Source organism: Rattus norvegicus, chromosome 10 (assembly GCF_021556685.1).
Source record: "Rattus norvegicus strain SHRSP/BbbUtx chromosome 10, alternate assembly SHRSP_T2T, whole genome shotgun sequence".
Lineage (NCBI taxonomy): Eukaryota > Metazoa > Chordata > Mammalia > Rodentia > Muridae > Rattus > Rattus norvegicus.
This window is the reverse complement of record NC_141543.1, coordinates 11,413,991-11,436,227: the sequence shown is the minus strand read 5'-3', so window position 1 is coordinate 11,436,227 and position 22,237 is coordinate 11,413,991. Positions and strand designations below refer to the sequence as shown.

Here is a 22,237-nt window from a genome sequence, read left to right as displayed (position 1 = left end):
AAACCCTGAGATCATGTGACAAAGAAACATGAGCATAATTCCAATTCACAGAAGCAGACTGTTCTCTAATAGACAAGCTGTCCAAGAGAATGAGGATTGTGCACTGAGGCACTGCTGGGTGAGGCTCTGTGGGCTTTGAAAGCAAAAATGACTATCAGGATGGCATCCAGTGGAAAACCTACTGGCTTTGTTCTACCCCAGTCTCAGATACGGAACACTTATGCTGAAATCTACCTTTGAGTCATGGTTTCAGACAGGAACTACCTGTGCTATCAGGTCCCGTTGAGTGTGGGAAGCTTCCATGTCAGATGGAGATATTTTTCCCTTTAATAGGGTCCAGTTTATCTTTAGACAACATGGTGTGAGTCAGAGACACTGGACACAGGAGCTATAACTTAGCACAAAGTGCCTATATTACATTACATAGAGCCCCCAAATCAACGGACTGAATCTACTGTAGAACCTATGATTCTTGGCAGAACGCCACTTTTTGTGGTTATTTGTAAGTATGGGTTTGAGGTCAGAAGCCTTTGCTGGACTCTTCACCAGCTTTGTCAATCTTCGTTCCCGGCCTTAGTTACGGGCATGGATCGTACACGTGGCTTTAACATGTGGTTTAGCTTTTTGAGGCAGGGTCTTATGTAGCCCAGGCTGACTCGGCATTTGCTATGTGTGGCCAAGAGTGACCTTGGACTTTTTTTCTCTTTTACCTCTCATATATCAGGATTATGAACAAGAGCCACTACGGCACATAACATGTTATTTTCTATCTCCTTTCATGCCTGCAGCCCTTTTATCCGCAGATAACCCACAACTAGTAAACATTTTGAGTCTTGGGGGTGGAGAGCAGTATTCCTGCTATACTAGTGAATTAGGCACTTCCGTCCTGCACAATAATATGTGGTAGTTTCAGGATCCCAAGCTCCTAAAGCATTAACAGTTCTAACGGTCATCCTGGGAAGGTTAACAAGCTCAAGGCACCAAGGCTCAGCCCCAGAAGTCTTCTTACCCGGAAGCTAGCCCTACAGACGTTACGTAATCTGCGCCTGCGTACTTACAACACCCACTTAGCCACGAGGCTTTACCGGATTTCCGGTGGCGGCCATTCTTTTAACTGCCAGGCCGTCCCGCTATCCTGGTGTGTGGTCCTGGGCTCCGGCTGTGCAGCGCTCACAGGTGGGTGAGCGGGCGGCATTTCGGCCTGGGCCAGGGCCACCACCTCAGCTTTGGGGCTCAAGGCCTGCGCCTCATTGCTAAGGAAACTCTTGTTTTTTTTCTTCTAGGGAACCTGGCAGAGTCAGGCACTCAACTCTGTCCTGCCTTTCCAAGCTATTCTAATCCACTGGCTTAGACTCACCGGGAGGAGGTAAGAGGAAACACTATATGGCAATTAGTTGTTTTTAAAAAGCCCAGTAATTTCGTTTTAGGTCTTTGTAGTGGTTTTTCTCCTGTGTTCAGGTTGTGGTCCCTTCCCACCTCTCTTCCTCAGCCCTTTTATTTACCTTACAAACAATTCCAGTGATGATTTTGCCCTCTTTCTTGATCCACTTCTACTTTGACTATGTAGAGGAGATTTCCTGTCCGCTACACAACTACCACCCCAACTACATCCTCAGCCATGCAGCCCCATTCGGATTGATTTTACAGAAGGAACTAACGATGGCCCCTTGTGTATTAGACAATCTCTGACAGTTTTAACACGTGGGACTTGGAATAGGATTTAGATATTTAGTTAGAACCGTCTACACAATTCAGGTTGCCATGTCTTCCTGTGATTTAGGTCCTGATCCTGTGACTAGTATTTAAAGAGTACTTCAGTTTCAGTCCTTGGTTTTTCCTTGGTTTTATACAAGGTTGATCACATGTCCAGTGTCCTCCGAAGTGTGTTAAAGCCTAACTAGTCGTCATCACCAGTTTTGAGAGATGTGATACAAGAAAAAGGAGTGATTACCATGCATTTGGGAATCAAGCAGGAGTCTGAACTGAAGTAAAACAGAAAATGAAGGCTGAGATGACAACTTTTCATACTTTTTGATACATAGTAGAATCACTCCAATGGCTGATAAACATGCAGTGAGTCATTGCAGTTGGTCAAGTAAAATATTAAGGAACACATTTGGAGAACTGCTGGAGGCTTACAGAATAAGCCACAGAGGCATGGGACTTTTTAGGTGAGATGGAGGGCCAGACCTGGTTGGTTAGTACACAGGGCAGGAAGGCCTTGTCTGATCTGATGACACATCAGTGGTCCTGTCACCATGGCAGGCTTTTTAGATGGGGTCCAGTTGAAGGTGCTAAGGCTTGCGTTTGTTGGTAAGTTCAGTAAGTGTGGGGCCTTTTGTTTTGAGACAGTTTTGTTATGCTTTGTGTCCATATAGTCTTCGTGTACTGCTGTCTTTTATAGTTTTATCACTTTGAGCCTTACAGTGGTTGGTATCTTTGTGTTCAAAGGAGCTGCCACACTAGGCAAGGGACAGGCTGAAAGTCACCATCTTATACACAAACGGAAACAGGAGGATCCATAGTTAAAGGCATCTTTCGTACTTAGAATTTGAGGTCATACCAGCTACATTAGACCCTCTCACAAGCAATTTTTTTTTTTGGTTCTTTTTTTCGGAGCTGGGGACCGAACCCAGGGCCTTGCGCTTCCTAGGCAAGCGCTCTACCACTGAGCTAAATCCCCAACCCCCTCTCACAAGCAATTTAAACAATAACAGTGCTACAGTGATAAATTTATGTTGGTTTCAAAATATACCCATAAGCCAGGTAGCATGTGTCTTTAATCCCACCTGTCAATCAGAAGGCAAGGGATAGGTAGACCTCTGGGATCAATGAAAGGTGAAATTTAATTCCATTCTTCCTTGTTTGAGTATGAGAAAAGAAAAACTCATATTGTACAGCTAGACTTACTGATCCTCTGGCCTCTACCTCCCAAGAGCTATATGATTACATATAGATATTAATATGCCAAACTAAGCTCTTAATTCCACTTAATTTAATCCTATTAGTTTTTCCCTATGCCAAGGCTTATATAGCTCATCCTGACCTGTGTCCCTGACCTTCCTGACTTTACAAATGTGAAGAGATCCCCAAACTAGTATAAAAATGGGGGCTTGCATATATTTTCAGAGACTTAGTTCATTATCGCCATGACCAGGAGCATGGTGGTATGTAGGAAGGTGCTAGAAGAGTAGCTAAGTAAGAGCTACAACTTAATCTGTCAGCAGAGACAGACACTGGGTCTGCTGTGGGCTTAGAACATTCAAAGCTCACCTACAGTGACACACTTCCTTCAATGAGGCCACCCCTCCTAATTGCTTTCAAAATAGTGCTACTCCCTGATGACTAAACATTCAAATATATGAGGCTGTGAGGGTGGGTGGGGTGAAGTCTTAGTGAAGCCACCGCAAATGGCACATTAGGGGAGCCCGTGCTTAGTCTATCAGTCATTTTTCTTTTCCATTGGAAAAGGCTAGGCAATGAATATAAAATCTCAGAAGAGAAAATAGATCTTGATTTCAGTGTGGGGAAAGTTACTTACTTGAAGGTACCTTTGTGGTAAAGGAGAATTTCAGCACTCTGTCTCCTTTAATTCTTGTTTTACATGTATTTTAATGTGTATGAGTGCTTGCATGTATGTATGTGCCCTGTGTGCCTGGTCCCACAGAGGTTAGAAGAAGTGTTAGATCACTTGGAACTGGAGTTACAGATGTTTGTCAGCTGCCATGTGGGTGCTGGGAACTGAACTGGGGTCTTCTGGAAGAACAAGTACTTTTTAACTCCAGCCTTCTCTGTCTCTATTTTTCCTCCCCCCCCCCCCCCCCCTTTTTTTAATTTGGAGCTGGGAACCGAACCCAGGGCCTTGTGCTTGCTAGGCAAGCATTCCACCACTGGGCCAAATCCTCAACCCCCTGTCTCTATTTTTCAACTATACACCATCAAATTATTATTTTGATAACAAAAGAAAAATGATCCTTTTTTTCCTCCCAAGACAGGCTCTAACTTTATAGCCGTCACTGGCAAGATGGCTGGAATCTTGCTATGTAGATAAATCAGGTTGGTCTTGAACTCAGTAGAGATCTTTACTGGCTTACTGAATACTGGTATTAATCATAGACTATCACGCCTGGCTCATCTTTTTGTTTTGTAGCACACTTGAATTACTCAAATAAAAATGAATCATTGCATTTATCAAAATTAGGTGGTTTGTTTGACAGTTTTAAAACTAAATTTGGTATAGTAAAGTTAAAAAAATAGTTGATCATTTTAGCACTCAAAGATTTTTTTAAAGATTTATTTATTTTATTTATTTATTTACTTAATATATATAAGCACACTGTAGCTGTCTTCAGACACACCCAACCCCATTACAGGTGGTTGTGAGCCACCATGTGGTTGCTGGGATTTGAACTCAGGACCTCTGGAAGAGCAGTCGGTGCTCTTAACCACTGAGCCATCTCTCCATTTATACATACACATGCAGGTTTAAAATTCTTTAACTTACAAAGCATAGGACAAATTTCCTAGGTCATTCTTAGATATACATTTCTGCAAATTCCTTAATTCATGAAGAAAATTAATTACTTAGTACAAACCTTTTTCTGATTATCAAAATCTTTGCCTGACTGAATTGACTAATTGAGAAACTTCTTTTCCTCCCTACTCCCTGTTTCTGGTTTTTTTTTTAGGCTGGGTCTCATATTGCACAGGACAACCTTGAGGACTGTGTGTTCATTATTGGATTCTTAGTGGAGTTTTTGGTGTGTGACCACCATTTCTGGATCAAGTGTTCTGGGTGCTTCACTTGTTCTTTTGATTGTCTCTTTCATTGTTTTAATGACTAAGTTCTTGCCCATCTCTTTTACACAGTGTGTGCCTGTCTGACTTTGTTCTTCGCCATGGCTTCTCACAAGACCTTCAGAATCAAGCGCTTCCTGGCTAAGAAACAAAAGCAAAATCGTCCGATTCCACAATGGATTCAGATGAAAACCGGCAATAAAATCATGTACAACTCCAAGCGGAGACACTGGAGACGAACCAAATTGGGTCTATAAGGAACCACACACCACACGTACTTACTAAGCTGTCTGAGGGTTATCATTAACATACTGTACCAGGATCACAGCATTACCATTGTCTGGACAGCTGAGTATGTTCATTAGGAATGTTTTCTTTCTTTCTGTGCTCTTGTGGGTTCATTCAGTAGTTGAATAATAAATATGGGAAACCTTTTGTTTAGAAGAAAATCACTTGTGTGTTACAACTTATTTGTTTTGTGGTTCAGGAACATGTGCATAATATTCAAGTATTCTACCAATGAGTTATATTATAGCCTGGATCTTGTTGGGGTAGTTTGGGGTTGAGATATGTCCAGATTGTCCAAACTCATGATCCTCCTTCCTCAGCCTTCAGAATGCTTGGAAGACTCCAAACCTGAGTGACAGAAGTAAAAAGAAACTGATTTGTCAAGACTCATTTTCTCTATCATTTCATGTGACTACTGAAATGAGATTATTCCTTTTTCAATCAATAATTGCTCTCTGGTCCTTGATCTGTGTCTTATTTAACAGATGCTAAAAAGTGGCTATTGCCTCAGGAGGCAGAGGCAGATGTATCTCAGTGACTTTAAGGATAGCCTGGCCTACAAACAGGGCTATAATGAAGACGGTCTCCAAAAGAAGTGACATCAAGTCTCATAGCACTTTTCTAACTTCTGCTGCTCTTTAATCCTTTTTTTTTTTTTTTTTTTTTTTTTTTTTTTTGTGAGAGCCAAGGCTCTGTTTTAAGTTTTAATTACTGTGCCTGAGGGATCCAAGTGGGGAGGTAGCCGTTAAGCATCAGGCTTAAGGAATAACCTTGAGGTCAGGGACACATTGTATAGAAATTTATAACTGGTGGTTGTGACCAGTGACCAGTTTAATCAAGATAACTTTAGCACTTAAAATGTTTTCTAAAGAATGCTTTGACAACATGACGGAACTATAGTTTAGAGACCTAGTACACTACAAAACCACAAGATCCCTCTTCTCCCATTGAGTGACTGCAGCTCTTCAGTTCTGATTAAAATTCTGCTTTTGGGGATGTTTGCTTTTATTTCCACGTTGCATCCATCAATCCTGATCTAACATGTATGATCAGTTAAGATGCATGCTCTGTTATAACAAAACTTTATTTGCCAAAGCTCTGTAGTGTTCCTTACCTTACATAGAAATCCTCACTAACTTTTTTTGCCTTCCTGTCAGTGCTTTCTAAAGTATGTCCTTTGGTGTAATGTGTTATGTGCTTTTTCTGAAGAGATGTAAACAAAAGTCTATTGATTCACTCCACTTATGGCACCAACAATGAAAACAAACACTTTCACCCAGCTGCCACTTGGTGAATAAATCAGTTCAATTGGAGTTACTTACAGAAGTATATGTGACTTTTGGGCATCTATATCACTAAAGAAAAACAACTCTCCTGGCAACTGTTAACTGTTAAAAGATCCTTAGAGTGGAGTAGAGCCTGGTAAGTTCTCCCTGCTCCCACTCCCACAACTGTTAAATTAACTGCCATTTCTCTTCAGAGAAGGGAGCAACCTCATGAATCCCTCTTCCCTAGCAACTGTTAACTGTACCTATGTGGAGGAGTATGACCTTAGGAACTTAACCCCACTAAATGATGTAATATTAGCAGGTCTGATCTTGTGCAGATTTTCTTCAGGGCCACAGCCGTGTCATTCCTGGAGGACATACAATATAGTATAGTAAAAAACAAATCATTACACTACATTCCAGTGATCCATTGTGGCAAGATAGTATAAAGCTTTATATTTCCAGATATCCTGCAAGGGTTCTGATCATTTCTATCCCTCTATCTCCAATAGTCATAAAATGACAGTTTTATTTACATTTAGAGTTTTAGAATTCTATCAGGATATTCCCCCAGAAAGTATTAGTGACATAGTTCAGTGAGTAACCGTACGCACTTCAAAAGCCTGGTAACCTGAATTTGATATGTAGAATTTATTCCACAAAATTCTCTGACTTCTGAACACGTATCATGACACATATACCCACCTTATCCTACCACCACACAAAAGTAAAATTCCCCACAGAAACAGAACCAATAGGACATTTATATACACTAGTATAGTAAATACATGTACATATAAAAGAGATTTACAAATATTAGCTCATGTAGCTGTGGGAGGACTGTCAAATTTAAAATGTTGAGAGAAATCTACAAATTGAAACAAATTGATGCTGTGAGCCAGGCAAAGGACTGTACATCTTTATTTCCAGTGCTTGGGAGGCAGAGAAAGACAGCCTAGCAACCTGGAAACTCAGCAAAATGTGGAGGTAGAAGTCCTGGTAATCTGGCAAATCTCTTTCTGTTATTAAGGCCTTGAGTTAATTAGTTGAGATTTACCCACATTAATGAGGATATCTCCTTGAATCAGAAGAGATGGATGACCAGAGATAGTCTACATAATACTGATTCATAGTAATACCTGGAACCATAATCTTGTTAAAATAACCATAATAATCATGCTTTATATTAATCATAATAATCATTTAATATATTATTCACACAGACCATTGTAAGCCAGTAACGGTGCTGGAACACAAAATCATAATCATACTTTATCTTCGGTATTGTTCTGTTCTGTAGGCTTATATTTTTAAAACCTTAGTTTAATAAGTGTACTTAAATGCTTTAACCTCCCTTTTAGCGTACCACCCACCAGAGTGGAAAGGGAAGGTTAATAGGGCAAAGAAGGATGTGGACCTGTTTAGAAATAGCAAATCCAATCTGTGGTGTCAGTAGTTCAGTTCATGAGATTTAGCAGCAGCAGCTTGATCCACTCACAAGAACCGTTTATGAATCGGCAACAGCAGTTTGATCAAGAAGAAACCCCAAGGTTCTACAGATTAGCCCGAGTCCATGGAAGCCACAAGAGGCTGCCAAAATATGAGAAGTTCTGCATACAACAAATGATGAGCAGCAGAGTAGAAAGGTGAACCAATACCACATAGCATCGTCCACTCTCTGCTGGGTGATATTTATACCCCTTCCAACTGTGTTCTCAAGTATCTGCTCTAGCAAAACCTCACATGCCCCTTTTCTAGGCTGCTTCCAGAAAAAAAGTCACCATGTGTCTGTTCTCAGTAAAACAACCTCTTATACATAAGATGGCTTCCAGATAAATATGACGTAACTGAGTCTCAAAAAAAATAACAAAAAAAACAAAACTCCATTTCATATTGCTGTGAAGAAGGAATTCTAGGCAGCCCAATCGCGGCAAACATGGCCCCAGCAGGTCTTGCCCTTCTCCCCCATTCCCTCTTCCTTGTTAAAATCCCTCAGATTGCACTTAGATTCCCTTATTTGGTCCATTCCTCCTCTCCCCCCTCCTAAGACTGATTACTCAGGTCTAGTTATCAAAGTACTGAAGTCCAGCAATTTTGCCCCCTTTGGGGTTGGGGGTTTAGCTCAGTGCTAGAGCACTTGCCTAGCAAGCATAAGGTCCTCGGCTCCACAAACAAAACAAAAAAGAGCAAAAGGCCCCTTTGGCTCACTTAAATAACATGCCCAATTAAAATTAAACACCTCATCCTAACATAGGGGTTCACCCTTTACCTTTATAAGCCACCATCTGCCTATGGGCCACATCTGTCTTCACTCTATCCAGAGGCAGTCCTGTGTTGCCTTTCCCAAACCCCTCACCAGGATAGATATCCCTTCCCCCTCTCCCTCATCCTCTATCTCCTGTCTTTGTCTCTTATACCCTTTCTTTTATCATCCTGGGGCAAATAAATCTCCTTTGTCTTGAAGTGTCTTGGGCTGATACCAATCCCTTCAGACACCATGACCAAGGCAACTCTTAGAAAAGGAAGCTTTTTTGGTTATGTTTCTCAAGACAAGGTTTCTCTGTGTAGTTGCCCTAGCTGCCCTGGGCTCACTTTGTAGACCAGGCTGGCCTCAAACTTGCAGAGATCTGCCTGCCTCTGCCTCCCAAGTGGCTGGGACTAAAGGTATGCATCACCACACCCAGCATGGAGCCATTTAACTGGGGCCTTGTTTAGAGTTTCAGAGAGTTAGTCTATGAGCACAATGTCAGAAAGAAGATAGGCATATTGCTAGGGCAGTAGCTGAGAGCTTTATAGGCAGACAGAGAACCTGGGTCTGGCATGGGTGTTTGAAACCCCAAAGTGTACCTCCAGTGATATGCTTCCTTCAACAAGGTCATACCTCCTGATCTTTTTAATGCTATCAAAGAGTTCCACTCCCTGGTGACTAAGCATTTAACTAAATGTGCCCACAAGGGTCATTCATACTTAAACCACCCCATTTTATTCGTGTTATGTCATTTAATGTTGAATTCATTATAGATTGTAAGCCAGTAACATATATTGAGAATTGAACTCAGGTCCTCTGGAAAAGCAATAGAACTTTTATTGGGAATCAGTTATGTTGGGGATATTAGAAACAGCTTTTTGAGTCTTCTTTAAAGGTCTGTTCAGCTAGTCTCAGAGGGACCCTCAACTTTTAATGCTTATTTTAGCAGGGAGGGGCCTAGTAAATCTAGTCAGTTTCAGGGACTTCCTGAAACTATTTTGATTTGCTTAACTTCTGTTTGATAAGCTTCTCAACATAACGGAATGTTTCAGTCTTGGAAAAAACTGTTACACAACTGCAGGGCAGCAGGCCATAAGGGCAGTCTTCCCCAAGAAGATATTATTAAGCATCAGGCTTCACTAAATCTGACTCAGTCTAGGAGCCTGTCTCCTGCAACTTTCTGACTTGCAGCCTTATGGCTTTCTCATATATTGGTTGAGAGTTTCTCCCAGTCAGTCAATTTCTTGCCTGCTCCACAGAACAAACTGAGCTAACACAGCTGCATCCCCATTATACCCTGAAGACTGACCTAGGGGAGTCTAGGGATCTCTTTGTCCCTCTTCCCACTGTGACCATATTGAATAAATATTTTCTTCTTTTCTAAATGTATTTGGCTCCCTTAGTTGGCTTCCTGAGGATGAGTAGCCAAATCTGGCATGTAGCACACACATACAGTGAACCTTGGTTCTAGATAACAAGACCATGTTTTTAAATTTTTTTTTATAAATGGGAGTGTCCTTTCATGAATTTATTTGTATCAAATGCATACAAGTTTCCTCAGAAGCCAGAGGGTTTTGGATCCCCTGGAATTGAAATTACAGGCAGTTGTGAACTGCCTGATGTGGAGTGCTGGAAACTGAATTCTCTGCATGAGGACAAGTGTTCTAAAACACTGAACCATCTCTTCTGCCCACAGGGCCACGTGGCATAGAAGACTTTAAGCAGCTGACACCCGAAAATTCAGTAATGAGGATTGTCTTAGTTAGGGTTTTACTTCTGTGAACAGACACAAAGATCAATGCAAGTCTTATAAAAGACAGCATTTAATTGGGGCTGGCTTACAGGTTCAGAGGTCCAGTCCATTATCCTCAAGGCAGGAGCATGGCAGCGTCCAGGCAGGCATGGTGCAGGAGGACCTGAGAGCTCTACATCTTCATCTGAAGATGCTAGAATACTGGCTTCCAGGCAGCTAGGAGGAGGGACTTAAAGCCCACACCCACAGTGACACACCTACTCCAACAGGGCCACACCTTCTACTAGTGTCACTCCCTCGGCTGACTATATATAAACCATCACATTCCACTCCCTGGCTCCCATATGCCTGTTCAAACATATGTGAGTTTATGGAGGTCATACCTAAACATAGCATAATGCAAAATACATTTAGTCCAACTTCAAAGGTCCCCACAGTCTATGGCAATCTCAACAATGTTAAAAGTGCAAAATTCAAAGTTCATCTGATCACTTAACTGTAATCCCCAAAGCAAGACAGGAACCAGCTGGGCAAAGTGCAAACTCTGCACCTCCACGTCTGATGTCAAGGAAGTCTTCATGTCTCCAGCTCCTGTCAAGGAAGTCTTCATGTCTCCAGCTCCTGTCAAGGAAGTCTTCATGTCTCCAGCTCCTTTCTCATCTTTGTTAACTGCAACAAACTTCTTTCCCCCAGGTTGGTTAGCAGCTTTCCTCAGCAGATGGCCTATAGCTCTGGCATCTTGAACATCTTGGGATCAATGTTATAGCTTCTTGTTTCAATGTCTGTGATCCACACATGATCTTCTGGGCTCCTCCAAAGGGCTGGTGTCCTTCTCCAGCTCTGCCCTCTGCAGCACTCTAAGCTCAGGTTGATCCACTCCACTGCTGCTGCTGCTCTTGGTGATCATCCTATGGTGCTGGCATCTCCAATACACTGGGGTCTTCAACTGCAACCAGGCTTCACCAATAGCCTCTCATAGACTCTCTTCATGGTGCCAAGCCTCAAATCCTTTGCATGCTCCTTCATGCTGTCAAGTACAACTGAGGCTGCACCTTCACCGATGGCCTTCCATGGCTTTTCACAGTGTCAGGTCTTAGGTGCCCTTCGTGCTTCAAAACCAGTACTATCTGGGTGACTCTTACACATTACCAAGTACAGCTGCAGCACAAGGTACAAGCTTGGCTCAACGGAACACAGCTTCTTTGTCTTCATAGAAGACACTTCCCAGAAGAGTTTGAAAGACCCTCAGATAGAGGAGACTCTCGCTCCAGTCCTGAGAACACCCACCACCCCACCAACACATGGGACCCAGTCTTGATGTAAAGACAAGAGGTGCCCCGTCCTGGGGCACAATCTATAGTGGTCAGTCAGCTTCCCGGAGATGTTTCCTGCCTTGTAATTGCCCTGCAGTAAATATGATCTATACCATCTGTTCTTATGGTCCGGCAGCTTCCTAGAGAGTGGGTGAGAATGTGCTTTCTGTACTTTCTGGTCTATTGTCTAATGTCTAGGGGATAAGCAAGGGCCAGCTTAAAGGATTCTTATTCTTAAGAAATAGCTATACTAACATCGAACGGGGATCTTTCACGTTCACCTCAGTGATGCTGGTCTCTTCTTAATCACCACTAATTTCTTTTTTTTTTTTTTGATTTATTCATTTATTATACATAAGTACACTGCAGCTGTCTTCAGATACACCAGAAGAGGGCATCGGATCTCTTTACAGATGGTTGTGAGCCACCATGTGGTTGCTGGGAATTGAACTCATGACCTCTGGAAGAGCAGTTGGGTGCTCTTAACCACTGAGCCATCTCTCCAGCCCTCACCACTAATTTCTTAACTCCAGTTAACCAGCATTAATTGTCCCAGTAGTCCCTTCTATTCTGAACTCTAAATCCAGAGCCATGTGGCCAAAGCTGCCAAGTTTTGCTGCTTGCTGGGGCTGGAACATGGTCCCCACCCCACTTCCTTATTCTATTACAGTATCACCAGCTTTCTGTTTTCTAACTCCTTCACTGCCTAAGCTTGGCTGTCCTGAACTTGCTCTGTGGACTGACTTTGAACTCAGAGATCTGCATGCCTGTCTCCTAAACACTGGGATTAAGGTGTGGTCCAACAAGCTGGACTTAAGCTTTTCTTTACCTAGAAAAGCTTAAGTTTCTTGACCCTAACCAAGCAGGGACCTGAATTTAGCTGGGTGGAATCTGCCCTAATGCTACCACTCCCTTATTTCAATTTAATATCTTTGAACACAGGATTCAGCTCCATTTCACTTCCTGGTGTCTTTTTAATACTCAAACCATACATTTTATATTTTTCCTTTCTAAGCTTGCTATGCTTATTCAAAATGTTCTTCATGAGACTTAACCAGAGAACAAAGTCTCTGCTAAGCCTTTTTTTTTTTTTTGAGACTTCCTTTGTCAGTGTAATTAGTATAAATCTCTTATCTTAGCCTCAGCTAGATTCTTCATACAAGGGCAAAAAGCAGACACATTCTTCACCAAAATTCCACATAAACAGTCTCTAGGCCACATACTGAAATTCTCAACTGAACCCTCTTGGGCCAGGTCTGCAAAGTTCAAATCAATCTCTGCAACAAAGTCTTCTATATTCCTACTAGGATAGACCATTAAGCCCCACTTAAAGCATTCCACTGCTTTCTAACTCCAAAATCCCCAAATCCACATTCTTCCAAACAAAAGCATGGTCAGGCTTATCACAGCAATACTGAAGTCCCTAGTACCAACTTCTGTCTTAAGAGTTTTACTGGTGTGAACAGACACCATGACCAAGGCAACTCTTATAAAGGACAACATTTAACTGGGGCTGGCTTACAGTTTCGGAGGTTCAGTCCATTATTCTCAAAGCAGGAGCATGGCAACATTCAGGCAGGCATGGTGCAGGCAGAGCTGGGAGAGTTCTACATCTTCATCTGAAGGCTGCTAGCAGAATACTGGCTTCCAGGCAGCTAGGAGGAGGAACTTAAAGCCTACACCCACAGTGACACTCCTACTCCAACAGGGCCACATCTAACAGTGCCACTCTATGCACTGAGCATATACAAACCATCACAAGGACATATGTCACTGCAATGTGTGTTGTAAAAATAATTTAAAAAAATTAAAATGCTGTGTTTTATCCCCCACTAGGTCGGACACTGTGGTGCCCCAAGATATCTGCTGGATATCTTAATTCTCAGTCAGCAAAGTGTCTCACCCACTTTGCTCCATCCCATATCACACTGCTGAAGGCCTCTCTCTCTCTCTCTCTCTCTCTCTCTCTCTCTCTCTCTCTCTCTCTCTCTCTCTCTCTCTACCTATCTAGTTCCCAAGGCAGGTTTCCATGCCAGAAACACACATCTCAACTCCGTGGTGATCCAGACCAGCCGCCCCACACTCCCTTACACTTAAATCTACACATGAAAGAACATACAACACAATAACCTTTGACCCAATTGATAAGATATAATTGCCCACCTAAACATACAAAGCCCAGTACACATCCATCCCTTTAAGAACATCAAATACACAGAGTAGAATCTTAACATCACCTTCCATGTTGTCTATGGGCTACTCTCCCTGTCCCTTCTGTCTCTCCCTCTTTCCCTTCCAGTCGCCTCCTCTTCCTTCAAACTTTTCTCCCGGCCATCGTCCATCCTTCCTTTTCATCCAATGACAGGCCTCCTCCAATCCTGTACCTGCCCTCACCTGTATTTTACAATTAAATGGGGAGAAGTTTCTGGTGAAGTCATGTGAGTCCTGAGTATGTGACTAGGCAAAAGTCCTTGAGGCAGTGGAATTAGCATCAAAATACAGATAACTCCAGAGCAAACCACAAGGGTAATGACATTTTTATTCATTTATTTTGAGATTTGTGGGCCTGGAGTTCACCTAGAGTGGCCTGCAACCTTCCCAGATCAGCCATTCCCTGCCTCCCACTTGCTGAGATTAAGGAAGTGGACCATCTAGGCATAGCATGTAAATAATGGACTTTCCCATATGTCCTGCGTTGGGTTGTGTGTGAAAGAATACTGTCACACCAGGTAAACTGATTCCTCCCGCACCTCAGCAATGCAGCTTAGCCAGTCAAGGACATTTTGCAAACAGCCCCAATTTGGCTATGAAACTTTCTGTCTCCACTGAACATCTGGCTCTGATGAGAAACAGTGTTCTTTATGGTTCCTTAGTTCCTTCTCTGAACTGAGCTATGGATATAAAGGCTCCACAGAATGTCAGTGAAGGCTCCCTGAAGCAGCAGTCTTGAGTCCCCTGTGGTACCTGGAATTCACAGGTCACTGGCCAATCGCCATCCCGGGGTTCCAAGCCAGCGGAATTGTCACAGTTGGAATCCACAACCCTTTTCCTCCGAGGCTTGTTTCTGTGGAAAAGGTTTCATTAGTAATAATTTCCCAAACACCATTGAAATCTTCGCGCCACGCTTCCCTCGCCCGCTTGCCTCACAGGCCCCGCTGAGTGCGCTGCCAGAAGCTCCGGTCAGGCGAAGGAGGCGCTCCTTCAGTCAGTTTACCTTTCCCTCAGCCGCGCTGCTCCCCGCCCAGCACCGCTGTGATTGGCTGGGCTCTCTTATATTCGCGCTGTCATTGGCTGGCAGGCGGCCCGAGGGCGGAGGGAGGGAGATTTAGTCTATCTCCGGCCCAACCGGGGGTCATTTTGTCTGGGGTCTCAGCTCTCGCTGAGGGCTTCTGAGGACCGGCGGCGCTCTAGGTACGTTGGGGGCGGCCGGCCCAGGATGGCTCAGAGGCAGTTGGCGTAGCGGCCGGCTTCTTGGCGGCGCTCGGCCCGCGGAGACCGGTTGAGGTGTGCACCCAGGTGCCCAGCCGGACCTGGAGGGTACTGGCCTTGTGGAGCGCAGAGGTAGCCGGGGGCGGGGAAGCCGGAAGCGTAGGCGGGCCTCATCCTGAGGCAGAGGATGCGGGTGGGGGTGGGGAACTGGCTAGTGCTTTTTGCGCGTGCTCTCCCAGGTACTACAGGTGAACTGATGAGGTGCAGCCCATTCCCTTTGTCTGTGTCAGGTGAGCAGGTACCGTGATGGGGTCGTTTTGCTCTGGGGGAAAAAAAATGCAGCTTACGGTCCTGAGTTGTGTTAGGCAGACAGACAGAGGGAGAGTAGAACGTTTGGACCAGTTTGCTAATAAAGACTGGCTCCCGGAGCTTGGTAGGTGGCCTTCTGGAGTACCTGATGAAAGACACGCCGCCCCCACCTCATCAAGTCTGAATTAGTCCCATTTTGTGGAACTTTTATTCACCACCCCTAGGACTACCCCAGGAAGAGGAGCGGAGGAGCAACCAGACCATCAGTTTGTTTTAAGGTTTTAAAGGCAAAAAGGAGCTCAGAAAGGCAGCTATGGGCGTTGGCAGGGAGCAAGCAAGCATCGTTTACAGAAGCGGACAGACAGCAGTCATGCTGTCAGGCAGTTCGCATAGCGTTATGGTCATAGACACATGGTATAGAAATTTATGGCTGGTCTACAGTGACCCCATCACTGTACCTGCCCACCTGACACAGACAATGGGAATGGGCTGCACCTCATCAGTTCACCTGTAGTTCCTGGGAGAGCATGCAGCAAACACCACTAACCAGTTTACCCAGTATATTTCTAGCAAAGTTTTTGTTTTTATTAGTACATTCACTAGGTGCTATAACTATAGTTCTGTAGCCCACTATAATGGGACATAGGGAATTGATGCTGAACTCCTTTCAGGTAGAGGTTGATTTTTAAGGTGTCTAAAAACAGGGGGGGAAAAAAGCAATTTCTTATTCGTCTTATCTTTTTCCAATTTTGGCAAACAAGTTAAAGAATGTGTCTCAACCAAGGAAACAACAAAAGTCTCTGCTTAAAAAACTGACTTCCATCAGACACAATTTAAAATCCCAGCACTTGGAAAGCAGAGGCAATCAATCAATCAAACGTGAAAAGCAATGAGCTGGAAGATTAATTGCATGCATTGAATTTAAGTCTTGTGACTGTTGCCTTTTATCTTTTTTCATCGCTCAATATTTTTTTAAAAAGATGAATCTAACCTTAAGTTTGTCTCCCGAACAGTACAGATCTAGATAGCTATATTCAAAGATTAACTCCTACCTCAGCAGAAATATGTAAGCAGTGCATTTTTAAAATATATTTAACAACTAATGCACTTTAGGTAACTCTTGGATATTTTGGCTTACTTTATTTACCCTGTACTTGATGTCAGTCTTCAATTCCATTATATTTCCTTGCGAATGTTTTAGATTTGGTAAAGTTAATAGCCCCTTCATCTCTGCATGCATCTATACTGTAGTTCTCTGATAATAACGAAAATACTGTGTTTGTGTGGGCATATATATGTCCCTCCTCATGTGTGGAGATCAGAGGGAGACTTTTGGGTTTGCTGCTTCTAAATTCTAGGGATCAGGCTTGCATGGCAAGGTCTTTTACTTTCTGAGAAATAAACCAGGACCTATCCTATAACACACATAAAAAAAAATTGGATCGTTTTTTCTCATCTTTATAAGTATAGTTAAGCCGTTCTGTACTTATGCAGTATCTAAAGAGAAAACCATGAGTTTTTAGGAGCTAAGGAGTTTTTATCCAGCCACTTCAGGGTAAACTGGTAGGATCATAATTGAAAGACCTACCTGAACACTACAGAGTTTGTTCAAGGTCAACTTGGGCATCATAGTGAGGACTTGTCTCAATAGAAAAAGCTGAGGACATAGCTTAGTGGTAGGGTAGAAGCCTAGCATAAATGAAACTGAATTCGATCCCCAATATACAAACACTCCCACCAAATTTGAGGGGGGAGGATGATTAGATACGATTTTAAGTTTTGACTGTGTGTAATTATAGGTGTGAGTAAGGTTTGTGGTTCTAAATCTAGTCACCAGCTGAATAGAGCACTCACTTCTAAATGTAGTATCCATTAATGTACCTCTGAGGCAGCACTGTCTTTAGTACTGTTGTGATAAATTGATACAGCCATGGTAAAAGTTGCTGTTCTAGTACTCCATTTCTTTTTGCTCTAATCATACAAAGGTAGAAAAAAATTTAATTGGGAGCCCTTTGTTGTTAATTCTAGCACTTGGGAGATACAGGCAGATCTCTTTGAGTTCCTAACAGGCCTAGTCTACATATCAAGTTCCAGGCCAGCTGGGGATACATAATGAGACCCTGTCTTAAAAAGAAAAGAAAACAACCAAACCCCAATGCCCCATAAGTGGTGATTCATGCTGTAAAACCAGGGCTTAATAGGGAGTTGTAGCAGGTCTGCTGCAAGTTCTAGGGTAGTCTGGCATACATGAAGTCTTGTCTCAAAAATAGAAGGTACAGGAACAAAACAAATTGAGTTCCTCCATGCTACTCAGAAGTAGCTACTCTCCTGCCTCTGTTTCCTGAGTAGTGTGATTGCAAATCAGCTTTTCTTTGGAGGTACAGTCTTATATATACCCCAAACTCTTTATTAGGAAAGATATGGATGTGAAACCTACAGGGCCAACTGGACGAAAAATGAAGAGATAGAGCTGAAATTGAAACTGAAAAATTGTGATGTGCTTTAAATTCCAGATTTATTGACCAGATGTAATAACATTTATCTTTAATCATAGCACCTAGGAAGTAGAGGATGTCAGATCTCTGAATTCAAGGCCATTCTGTATTGCAGGATTTTAGATCACGATGTGAACCCTGAGATTGTGTTATTTACTGGAAAAAAAAATATTTCTGGTTGTGCTGTGGCTCAGTCCTTAGCACACACCTTTACTCTCTCTGACTGAAGTACATACAAGTTTTTAGTATACACTCTTTTTTTTTTTTTTTTTTTTTTTGGTTCTTTTTTTTCGGAGCTGGGGACCGAACCCAGGGCCTTGCGCTTCCTAGGTAAGCACTCTAACCACTGAGCTAAATCCCCAGCCCCTAGTATACACTCTTAATCCCTAACAATAAAGGTAAACTTAGTTTGTAGAAGGAAGCAGCCGAGGTTTGAAAGTGATGTCTAATTGAGTGGCAGACATAGTGATGAGTCAGAGAAAGATTTGACAGAATGAGTCAGAGACAGAATATGGTCAACTCTGATAAGAAAAACCAAGAAAAAAAGAAAGAGAAAAGAGGTAATTTTACCAGGATAGTTTTACAGAAGCAGGTTGAAGAAAGAACAAGTTAGACATAGGTGAAGACAGAATGAGCCAGAGACTAAGAAGGAGCCAGAAGGTTAGAGCAGATTGTCAGTGTTACTCTATAAGGGCAATATAAACCTTGGGATTGGGTAGGCGTCTTGAGGGTGAGTGTACATCATTGGCTGGGACTGAAATGCTGGGAATGCTTCATTTGCATGAAGAGTAATTCTGGATGCTTGCTGGATGGTCATGTCCTTATAGGGAGAGAGAAAGTTTAACTTGTAATTTGGCAATTATGCTACAGGACTACCTCAAGGGTGGCAGAGGTGGGGTTGTAAGACTTACATGTGGTGGGATATGCAGGCCCAGAGCAAGGAGGAAACAGTCCTATTTCTGCCAATCTCAGGATTAGATTTTCAGGGTTTGGATGTCTTGACCTCACTCTTGCTCCCAACTGACTCCCCAAGTCACACAGCTTTCTGACCTTACAGTATACATATATATATATATATATATATATATATATATATATATATATATACTCAGATACACACATAAAAATATTTAAATTGTAATATAAAATTTAAAATAGGTACAGAAATCTAGAATCTTGGCATTTTACTTTATTGATAGCTAGAAGTTCATGAATAGCACAGTTAAATAAATTAATTTCATTGGGCCATATATGTACATTTACCACATAATATATGTCAAAAGCTTTCCTGGGGAGACAAAACACTCAGGCCTACTCAACACAGGTAGGGAACCCATCACAGACCAAAATATGAATACCACCAAGGTCCAATTTGGTGAACCACTGAGTTTTATTGGGGTTACTTACAGGAATATGGGTTCAGGGTTACTTATAGAAATGACTCAAAGATGGCTAAATCATCAAAGGCCACTCCAACATGCCTTACAAATTGCGTTTAAATGGAGAGAGTTTAATTTGAATGCTGTTGAAGAGGCTCCATGCTTGAAAACAACCTACTGTGAAAGTATTTCCTCAGATTGTGACACCAAAGAATACGGAGGCCACTAAAGATTTGGCAAAACACTCATATATGTAAAAGTAAAAAAAAAATTTAAAAATATTCCAAAGAAATAGCTACAGTTGTATGCTGTGCTGTTATATGAAACAGAAAAATTCCCAAAGAGACAAAAATTATTAAAACTGACTGAAAAAAGAAAACTTGCATAGGGCTCTAACAATAGATAAGATTGAGTTAGGAAGGACCCAAGTCAAATTATTGCATTGTTCACTTTATCTTTTTCTTTTTTTTAAATAAGGGGAATGGTTGTATATGAGGTCAGTAGATTATGTAGACTTTAGGTCAGTTTGGTGTTTGATATTTATTTGCAAGGTGTCTCAGTTACATACACACTTCTCTCTGTTGAGCAGGTTCTACTCCTTTTGTGAAGCTTTCCTTGGCAGATAGCTCATGGCTTTAGCACCTTAATATCCTGGAGTCTCAGTGCAATTCAGAGTTTTCTTTCATAGCTGCAGGAAATGGCCCCTTAAGGCCTCCATGTAGGGACTCCTTTGCCAAATGTCTGACCTCAGTGATTCTCCTTAGCAGCAGAGGAAGATTCCCACCCTCTACCCCTATCTCCTGTTTCCTTCATGATTCTAAATACAGAATCCCATGGCCAGAACTACCAAGTTCAGCTGCCTGCTTGAGATGAATCATTGCTCCATTACTGTACATAATATTTGGTTTGTTGTTTCTTTTAGGAACAACGCCCCCCCCCACCCCCGAATCAGGACTGTTTCTTTTACAAGTTGCAGGATTAGCTGTATAGGGTCTTGTCCGGAAAGAGGGCACACTCCCCTTATTCCTTTCACAGCAGGTCTTAATCTCTTTCAGCATAAATCTTGGCTCCAAAATTGAATTCCCTGGCACTCTTTTTTTTTGTTTTGGTTCTTTTTTTTTTCGGAGCTGGGGACTGAACCCAGGGCCTTGCGCTTGCTAGGCAAGCGCTCTACCACTGAGCTAAATCCCCAACCCCACTCTTTTTGATTCATGGGGTACATTTTGTATTTCCTTTTTTATTCAAACAGTACACTTTTAAATTTCTTCTTGCCTGTCTTGTGCCTTTTCATTGTAAACCTGCCTAAGAATGATGACAAATAACCACTCAATAGTTGTTATTATTAGACTGTCTTGAAATTTCCTCTGCCAAGGAAACTAGTCCATAGCTTTTTAATTTGGCCTCAGGAAGATTCTTAGGATATGGACAAAAAGCAGCTACATTCTTTGCCAAAGTATCATAAGCATAGTTTCTGGCCCAGTTGCTAATTTGTTCCCCTCAGAAACCTCATATGAACCTCCAGTAGTCCACATTGCTCTCAGCACTACTATCTTCCAAGTTCCTACTAGAATAGTCTATTAAGCCCCTTGAGTTCTTTGTCCAAAGTCCTCCAAAGAACAGCATGATCAGGCCTGTGTCATCAATACCCCACTCCTGGTAACTTTTCTTAGTTTTCTATTGCTATGATAAGACACCATAATCAAGGCAATTTATAAAATATGTGTTTATTTGGAGCTATAGTTACAGAGGTTTGAGTTGATGATCACTGGAGAGCATGGGAGCATGCAAGCAGACATTACACTGGAAGAGGACTTGGAATGTCTTGGATTTTTGAAACCTCAAAGCCCACTTCCAGTGGTATTCCTCCTCCAATAAGGCTACTCAATCTATCCAAAACTTTCTGTCAACTGGGGACCAGGTATTCAAATGTGAGCCTATGGGAGCCATTCTTATTCAAACTACCATATCAGTATTTTTGCTGGTGGTTCATGTTTGTAACCCCAGTACTAGAGAAAGGAGATAGGAAGATCCCAAAATTCTTTCAGCCAGTGTAACCTGTTAGTTTCTCCTGTAGCTAAGATGCCTGTTAGTCTGTGTGTTTCCATGTCTCATTCTGCCGCTAGAGTGTGGAAACACCACTGGGCAGCTGAAATTGCAGAGACACTAGGCTACATTTACCCTGCGCAGCAGAGGTAGGGTGTTGGGCTTTAGAGAAGCGCTGATAGACCACTCGGAGAGGGAAAACACAGCCTAAGATGTGGGAGACCTAAGCTGAGGTTTCCTTACTCCAGGAAATCCAGTTGCCACTGAAAAATCACATAGAGGAGTCAGGAGGTGGGGGGGTGCCTGGGCCGGTGATGAGGAGCCTGGGCCAGGGGCTCCCAAACTCCTGGCCATCCAGACACAGCAAGGTCTAGGAGATCTGGAAATGGAATTAGGCCCTTAGACAAGGACAAGCTGGGCTAGGGGTATTGGGACTCTGGCTTAGCTCATTTGCAATTTCCCTTAGCTTAGCAGCAGTTGTCTACAAGTGCAGAGGGGCCTTCTGTGGGAGGCTTAGACAGCTTGGCTCTGTAGACCAAAGCCTTCTCCCTGCTGTCCATGGTAGTTCTTTATGAAAGAGACAGTCCTTAGTTCCAACCTGTTTATTGATTGTTCATTGTGGAAAATGGGTACATACCACCTCCTCAGAGTTATGGACCAGAGATTAAATACCTTTTACCGGAAGAATGTCCGGGAAGGGAAGCTTATTGGCTAAACCCTCAGGGCTTCTAGATATCTCATTAGCATAGAGAACTCTTATTAGAGTTCATAAAGAACATAGCCTATGTGGGAAGTTTGGCACTTGTTACAGGCCAAGAATTGGTAGGTAGCAAGAAGCTCTGCCTACTGTCTCAGGTAGGTGGCTGGGTGCTGGGGACTCTGAACCTGTTCAACATTACCAACTTTCCTGGCACA

General features: G+C 42.6%; 2 protein-coding genes and 1 long non-coding RNA gene across 14 annotated transcripts in view; 2 read left to right on the top strand and 1 right to left on the bottom strand.

Moving 5' to 3' along the window:
* Positions 1–1,128: 1,128 nt before the first annotated feature.
* On the top strand, positions 1,129–5,246 carry Rpl39l1 (ribosomal protein L39 like 1). The gene is made up of 3 exons (NM_001195471.1): positions 1,129–1,176; positions 1,284–1,366; positions 4,870–5,246. Exon 3 carries the CDS (start codon positions 4,899–4,901, stop codon positions 5,052–5,054), a length of 156 nt encoding a protein of 51 aa, NP_001182400.1. The 5' UTR covers positions 1,129–1,176; positions 1,284–1,366; positions 4,870–4,898; the 3' UTR covers positions 5,055–5,246.
* Positions 5,247–14,197: 8,951 nt separating this feature from the next.
* Positions 14,198–15,273, bottom strand: LOC134480748 (uncharacterized). The gene is made up of 2 exons (XR_015631420.1): positions 14,882–15,273; positions 14,198–14,731 (listed from the first exon to the last, which is right to left on the bottom strand). It is a non-coding gene; the product is annotated as an uncharacterized LOC134480748 (long non-coding RNA).
* The window catches only part of Atf7ip2 (activating transcription factor 7 interacting protein 2), a 42,813-nt gene continuing 35,587 nt past the window's right edge, over positions 15,012–22,237 (top strand). For 4 of the 12 annotated variants that reach the window (NM_001017471.1, NM_001438432.1, NM_001438433.1 and 1 more), the window contains exon 1: positions 15,012–15,078. The gene's annotated coding sequence lies outside the window, so the exon portion shown is untranslated. Of the gene's footprint in view, positions 15,079–15,252; positions 15,387–22,237 lie in introns of those variants that run through there. The other 8 variants (XM_087573552.1, XM_087573549.1, XM_087573553.1 and 5 more) reach the window with 5 other exon arrangements.